Below are 7389 nucleotides of genomic sequence, written 5' to 3' on the forward strand. Positions count from 1 at the left end.
ACGTTGCTTTTTTAGTCAGTGCAAGGGTTGCTGCATCTGCAATATGTGGCGAGATGAGAATGGAGTAGATTCTCTGAATTCTGCGCGCGTAAGTCCTTAAGCTGTATATTGGATACCAAATTGCGCGGCTGTTCTATGTTAGTCTATGGGTAAAAAAAAAAAAAAAAATATATATGTCCGAAGGGTGAAATATACACGCGTAACTTGTATGCTACGCCGTATATGTAATACCAAAATCGTGTAAAATCTGGCGGCAGAGGATTTTGCGGGCGACGCTGCATATGTAATGGAGGCCCATGTATCTTGCACAGGTATCAATATCTGCCTGGCAACACTGAGCAATGATGTTGTTGTTACTCATATCCAGAGAGACATACATAGAACTCCTCCAGTTTTCAGTCTCATCTCCATTTGTAGACACTTGCTACTGGAAGAGGTATATTAGCATTTATTATTGAAAGATTAATTCTGGTTCAAATACCTGTGCTATTCAGTTTAAATCAGTGGAGAGCCAGATAAATTAGACTGAAAGAGTATTTTGGCTCTAGACCTTTTACTGAACAAGTCTGCATTATGTAACATTTACTTACATCTAAACAAAATACCTAATTCATGGAGCAGTAAGACAAACTTCCCAATTTTAAAGGGACATTCTGATGCAAAAATGATTATCTAATTTTATAAAACATATCGTGTTTGCATTACTTATCCTAGCTATGTGTTAACCACATACGTAAAGTCCCACAAAGAACCACAAGCATTACAGCTTGAAGGGATATTTTACTACAAAATAGTTTTTCCCATAATGTGTTTCAAATTACTTTTTTTTCCAGCTGCAAAGTATAAAATTTATGAAATTTGTTTTTTTAAGCCTTATTTGTGTATATCAATTAGCTGATTTTGAAGCCACAAGCTAATAAAATGGGGTGAGCTTCAGATCTCATTACTTTATCACATTGTGTACACATACCTGCTTCTTTATCTTATAAACCAATCACCAATACTTGGAGAGAACAATGGAAAATTAACATTGTATTACCTTGTATCTTCTACAATCCACTGGGAGTGTAATTTCTTCTACTGGCTGTGTTAACCTTGAAGCCAAAAACTTTCAGAATGGGTGGGGATACCACAGGCTAAATAAACTATTTCAAATGCCAATATAAGGGTAATCTAAACACTTGTAAACTATTTAAAGGGACAGTCTACACCAGAATTTGTATGGATTTTAAAAGATAGATGATCCCTTTATTACCCATTCCCCAGTTTTGCATAACCAACACAGTTATAATATACTTTTAACCTCTGTGATTATCTTGTATCTAAGCCTCTGCAAATTGCCCCTTTATTTCAGTTCTTTTGACAGACTTGCGGTCTAGCCAATCAGTGCCTGCTCCCAGATAACTTCACGTGCACGAGCACAGTGTTATCTATATAAAATACGTGAACCAACACCCTCTAGTGGTGAAAAACTGTTAAAATGCATTCTGAAAATAGGTGGCCTTCAATGTCTAAGAAATTAGCATATGAACCTCCTAGGTTAAGCTTTCAACTAAGAATACCAAGAGAACAAAGCAAAATTGGTGATAAAAGTAAATTGGAAAATTGTTTAAAATTACATGCTCTATCTGAATCATGAAAGTTTATTTTGGCCTAGACTGTCCCTTTAATACACTCCAGCAGGTAAAGTGGATCATTGGGAACAAATTAAAGGGGAGAAATGTTTGAGTAACCTGTCCCTTTAAGAGCAGGAGAACACTGGTGACTATTTGCAACTCATTCCTGATGGGTTTAATGGACAACATCTTGCTAGGGAGTTGCAATACTTGCAGGACTTATTTGTTAAAAAATATTGAAAAATTGTGCATACATTTTTTGCACCAGAATTTCCCTTTAATTGGATATTAGGCGAAAGTTATACAAGTAGTGCACACATGTATACATACACACACATATTTCTTCTATAGAAAATTTGTAATAGGAAAGTTGGCAGAAATAATTTGAGCAACTTTACCTTGAGCAGAACAAGTGCAGCCCAGCTACATAAATATTAGTGGTGGTGGCTGGGAAAAAGTTATGGAGTAAGGAAGGCTACTTATGACATCTAAGACATAGTTTGACCACCACTGAGAGCTTGATACAAGCAAGGGAAAAGGAAGCAATGACCATAAGCTACAATAAACAATGCCTTATGTGCACTTACAACAAGGCCCATGAGTCCCCTTCCTTTATTACAAGTTTCCACATTTAAAGTGCATTAGAACAGAAAATGTTGCGTAGTACTAAAAATGAAGGGCACTATAATAACTGGCACCCAACTCAGGAAGTACAAGATACAGATCTGAGAATACTGATGTACGGAAGTTCCATACATCATAACTTGAAACCTATATCTAGGTGCAGTGCTTAACAAATCTGTTTAAAAAATAGGAGTCAGTAAGAATATTTAGGAGCCAGACAGTGGTAGTTGTATATAGATAAATGGAGAATAAGCCAAAAAGTTAGGAGCCAGGGTTTCATATTCCTTTAATTATAGACCCACATTTAGAAAATATTGTCTGTATGACAGAGAGAGGGAGGAGAGAGCTAGAGGAAGGAGAAGAGTTAGAAGAAGAAACAGGAAAGGAGAGAGATGGAAATTTATATAGTGGAGTAGCACTTTGTACTTTCCTGATTAGTCACTCCGACCCACCCCTGAATGATATATACAGTTAAAAATTAATACACTGGTCTTTCATTGTGTCTCATGAATCACTAGAGCCATTAAAATACTGTAGCAAAATAAACCTAAATAAAGCAGCTTAATTCACTGTTCAACAGATGCAGAAGACAATTCAATATTTACCACTTACCTTTCATCTTCACCATCCACTAGAGGTGCTGTTGATAGAGGTAGGGACTTCAGAGGAAGAAAGGATCCACCTCCTAGGCCTCCAGTAGTATCCACAGCAGTTCCTTCACTGATATGGGGTAAACCAGCCACTGACTGCTCCATTAATCTCCTAGCATCCACAATCTGGTTTGCCACCGACTGAATAAGTGATGGAGCAAGGAAATGGCCAACACTTGTCATCTGAAATGGCATGTTTTGTGCTACTGGCATACTTGCAACCGCGGGTACTTGGTTGCCACTCTGAACCAAATTACTATTTGGTGCAGCTGATGGTTGAGAGACTGCTGGTGGTAGACCCAAATTTGTTGTTGCAGAAGATATTCCAGGGGGCGTACTAGTACTTAATTGTTGAATAGTGGGTATATTAGTGGCTGTAAGTAAAGGACTAACTGCAGGCACCTGCTGACTTGCCATTCCTTGAACAGCTGGTTCAATAACTTGGGCTGGAGGCTTTGTAGGCAGCAAAGGGTTTTGAGGTGCAATTATTACTTGATGGGGAAGGCCAGGAGCACCAACGTGTATCCCTTGTGGTGCTGGCAATACCTGTGGAGATGGAGCCGGTATGCTCTGCTGCAAAATGGATGATGAAGCTTGACTAACAGTTGCCTGATGCACAGCGGTAGGTAGGTTTCCTTGTTGGGCAACACCCAAAGCCTGAGAGCCTGCTGCAGGTAAAGTTGCCTGTGCCACAGGTTGAATTGGAGCCATTGATGGTGGAGCTTGTGTTGTTGTAGACTGTATTTGCGCCTGCATAACTTGTGCTTGAACAGGAACAGTTGCAGGATTTCCAGCTCCTGTAGAACTAGCCTGTACAGGGGTCATTGCTGTTTGCAATAATTGTGGATGCTGTAGGTATTCTGGTAAATTCCCAGGAACAGGAGTTTGATTCACTGGCATGACATGCCCAGAGGTCATCTGAGTTGGTGCAGCTTGTTGATGTGCATATTGTAACTGTTGTTGTGGGACAGCTGGCAAACTTTGAATGGGTTGCGTCTGTTGAGTATATGGCAACTGTTGAGGGATCATATTAGTTAGTGTTAGTTGTTGATGTCCTAAGGAAGATGGTACACTAAGCATATTAACCTGGCCTGTTTGAACACCTGTAGAAGCATTTAAAGTAGCTTGAGCAGATGGTACTGCTTGTTTCTGAGGAGAATATGTAGGGTCTTGTGAATGAATTTGTAACTGTGCAAGTTGAGGTTGGGAAATACTCTGTGGTAGGTTAGGTGCAGGGACATTCTGAGTTACAGTACTACTAAAATCCATATGTGGAGGTCCCAACCCTTGAAATCCTTGTTGTTGTATTGCAGGCACCCCCATTTCTCCACTTCCAACACTTTCTGTGTAATGACTCAGAGTGCTTATATTGCTGCTGACTGAACTCCCACTGGTGCTCTCCCTCTCAGATGTCACTTCAAGTGGGTTTTGTTTAACGCTCTCTACAGCTTTGTTGATTACAGCTACATCTGAAGCAGCTGCTAAATTTTCTTTGTCATAAAACTCCATACACGTCCACCTGCCTTTCTTAAAAGGTTCAGTACTGGAATCTAATTTTACAACTCTAAACCTTGAGGTTACAGCTGAAGGTGCTGGCTGCTGCTGCTGCCCTACAGCTGGTCCAGCAGCAGTTGCACCTGAAACATTGCTAATGGTGCCAGATGAAACAGTGGAACCACCATTCCCAAAAGAACTTTGTATATTTGTATTAATGTTTCCAGACACAACAGATGCATTACCAGTGCTTGTTATGCTACTGGTATTTAAATTTCCACTGGGCACTGCACTGGTCACACCACTCATTCCTGAAATATTAGCATTGGTTGTCACACTATTACCTGTGGAAGGACTGACACCTGAACTTACAGGGCCACTTGTTTTGCGCACAACAGGTGGTATAGAGCCTGCAAGCTGTGCAACAGAAGGGGCAGGTGCTGTTATACCAGTGCTATCAGAACTCCCTGCTGTAGCCAATTTTACAGCTGCAGCATTTACAACAGCAGCTACTGGTAAAGAGGAACCAGATATACCTGGGTGAGGATTGTGAGACCCAGGATGATGATGCAGATGGTGATGGTGGTGTACATTCCCATTAATTATGATATTCTGTTGAACATGTGGAGGTAAATGGTGCTGGGGTAGGTGAGGTTGATTTGGAGAAACAGCACCAGGTGTCTCTGCTTCTTGGAAGTTATTAAGGGTCTCTTCTGATGAGCTTCTCTCAGGGCCTCCTAGGTCTGTAGCTCTAGATAAAGATACATCCAAAATTTCAGAAGATGATAGATCTTCAGTATGAGATTCATCTAAATCATCATAGCTCTCAGTGTCTTCAGCTATACTATTATTAGAGCTCATGCTGGCTGAAATCTGAGCAGGAGTGACACTGGTGATCTGAAACCCACTCTTCTTCTTAATCTGTGCCCCACTCTGACCAAGTGTCTGGGGCATCAAGTTCAAGGTTTGAGGAGGATGCTGTTGAGGTCCAGGAGATGATGCTGCTGCGGGAGGAGGAGGAGGGGGCTGCATCAATATAGAAGACGGGTAGTCATCTGCAGACAAGACGTGTCCAGCAACCCCAGGACCTGCGGATACATTCATCAAAGACGAGGTGCCACTACCCCTTCTGGGGAGATCTGCCGGGTGCGACATCTTTCTGGCCGTAATATCTGCGGCTTGATCCGGCTGGTGCATTTTTATTCTCCTCCTCTAGTCCTCAGCCCACCTCCACTCCTCCAAACGTGTGAGATTTGCTTCCCTCTCTCAGGGAGACAAGGGCTCTCCCGCTGAGATCAAACAGCTGTAACCTCCAGAAGATCTGCACGGGCAGATGGACGTCACCCTCCCTGTGCGCAGTACCCAGATGCGCTGTACGCGTAGGACACAGGAGAACTAGTCGCCTTGTCACTTCCAAGCCCGGGCACGCACCCCGTCACCTCCCTCCTTGCTCTTAATGACAATTGTCGGTAGTCTATGTAATGACACCCCTCTGCTGCAACTGCCCTGGTTGTGGGTGTCACAGGTGACAGGACAGATCTGTTTATCCGGCTCGGCTGGGCAGAGGGCTATTGCTGAGCCGCAGAAGGAAGAAGGGATGAGCTGAGCGGTACAGCCGGGGGTCACAGCCATCACTGACAGCAATTAACATGCATCCTGGCCGAGGCCCAGTGGCGGCCCCATCATTCAACTGGAGGAAGGAGATGCTGAAAGAACGATAAAGAGAGTAGATGCTAGTCACAGTAGCCAGCTCTCTCGGTACTTTGATGCTCTTGTTGTCGTGTACCTCTGTAATTCTGATCAACGGGTGCTATTCAGAGAAGGCCGGTTAGCAATGGATTCCACTCTATCTTTCCCCCGTGACTCTGCCTTTCTTTGCTACTGCTGTGTCTCTATGCTCCGGCTGCCTTCTACTCGGCGCTAGTTCATCCCTCCCCTCCTGTAATCTTTCATGGCATTGGAGGAGAACTATACAGAGCCGGGGAAGCTGCTCACTGATGGGAGGGTACTACAGGAAAAATGGCCACCGAACATGCGCAGATCGGCTATCAGCGAAATATTATAAAGAGAGCCGTCCTACAAAATTATGAGGCAGAGCTTGGACTGACGCAGGAGGATTCGGCCGCCCAGAAATGACGGAAATCTCCGAATGAGAAGAGAGCGATGCTTCGGAGCCGGGGGAGCTCGTGGAATGACGTCAGTGCCGGAGTCAGACAGACGTGTCCTGCTTGCCTAAGTGATAGGGACTATTATAATTCTTGGGATAAAGGCGTAGTGCAAAAGCCACGTGGCCGCATTGTATCTGAATAGTACATTAGCTAATGAGAGAGCAAACAACCGATTAAATGAAAGGAAGTTGAGTGCATGTAATTTATCTGGTTCTACATGTGCACAGTGCTAGTAAAAGTTATCGTTTCGGTGGCATATACACATATGCAGCTCATGCACATTAAAGCAGTGTGCCTGCTCAGAGGCATGATGTCATTCGCGTTGTGATTATTCTATTTGTTTCATACATGAACTGAGCGTTTCTGAGCTTTTAATAGTGGTGCGTGGGGCCTGCAAAACTTATGAGCATATACCATTGAAACAGTAATAATATTTATAGAATAATGTTTGCTAATATAAGTATTATTGGTTGAAAAAATTAAATGTATTTTTTTATACAGAATGTTTAGTTGGTTACAGTGCCATCCACTAATATTGGCACCCTTGCTAAATATGAGCAAAGAAGGCTATGAAAAATTCTCTTTAACCTTTTGCTAAAAAATACACAAAAATTCTCTGCTCTCATGCATATCAAACAATTTCAAACATAACATAGGTTTATACAAAAAATCTTTGTTAAAAATATGTGTGGCACAATTATTGGCACCCCTATAAATTCATATTTGAAGTATATTCCCATTGATATTTTACATTGTTTAGTACACCTGGGTGACTAGGAACAGGAAATTGTTTGCAACCATGACTTCCTGTTTCACAGGGGTATAAATATGAGGTAA

At 42.2% G+C, this 7389-nt stretch overlaps 1 protein-coding gene across 3 annotated transcripts in view; it reads right to left on the reverse strand.

The window, feature by feature from the left end:
* TSC22D1 (TSC22 domain family member 1) overlaps nt 1–6405 on the reverse strand; it is a 343824-nt gene extending 337419 nt beyond the window's left edge. For 2 of the 3 annotated variants that reach the window (XM_053707984.1, XM_053707985.1), the window contains exon 1: nt 2853–6405. In XM_053707984.1, the coding sequence (XP_053563959.1) occupies nt 2853–5581 (2729 nt within the window). In that variant the 5' untranslated portion in view covers nt 5582–6405. The remainder of the gene's footprint in view (nt 1–2852) is intronic. The other variant, XM_053707983.1, reaches the window with a different exon arrangement.
* Between the last annotated feature and the right edge of the window lie 984 nt (nt 6406–7389).

This window comes from Bombina bombina, chromosome 3, assembly GCF_027579735.1.
Source record: "Bombina bombina isolate aBomBom1 chromosome 3, aBomBom1.pri, whole genome shotgun sequence".
NCBI classification, from domain to species: domain Eukaryota; kingdom Metazoa; phylum Chordata; class Amphibia; order Anura; family Bombinatoridae; genus Bombina; species Bombina bombina.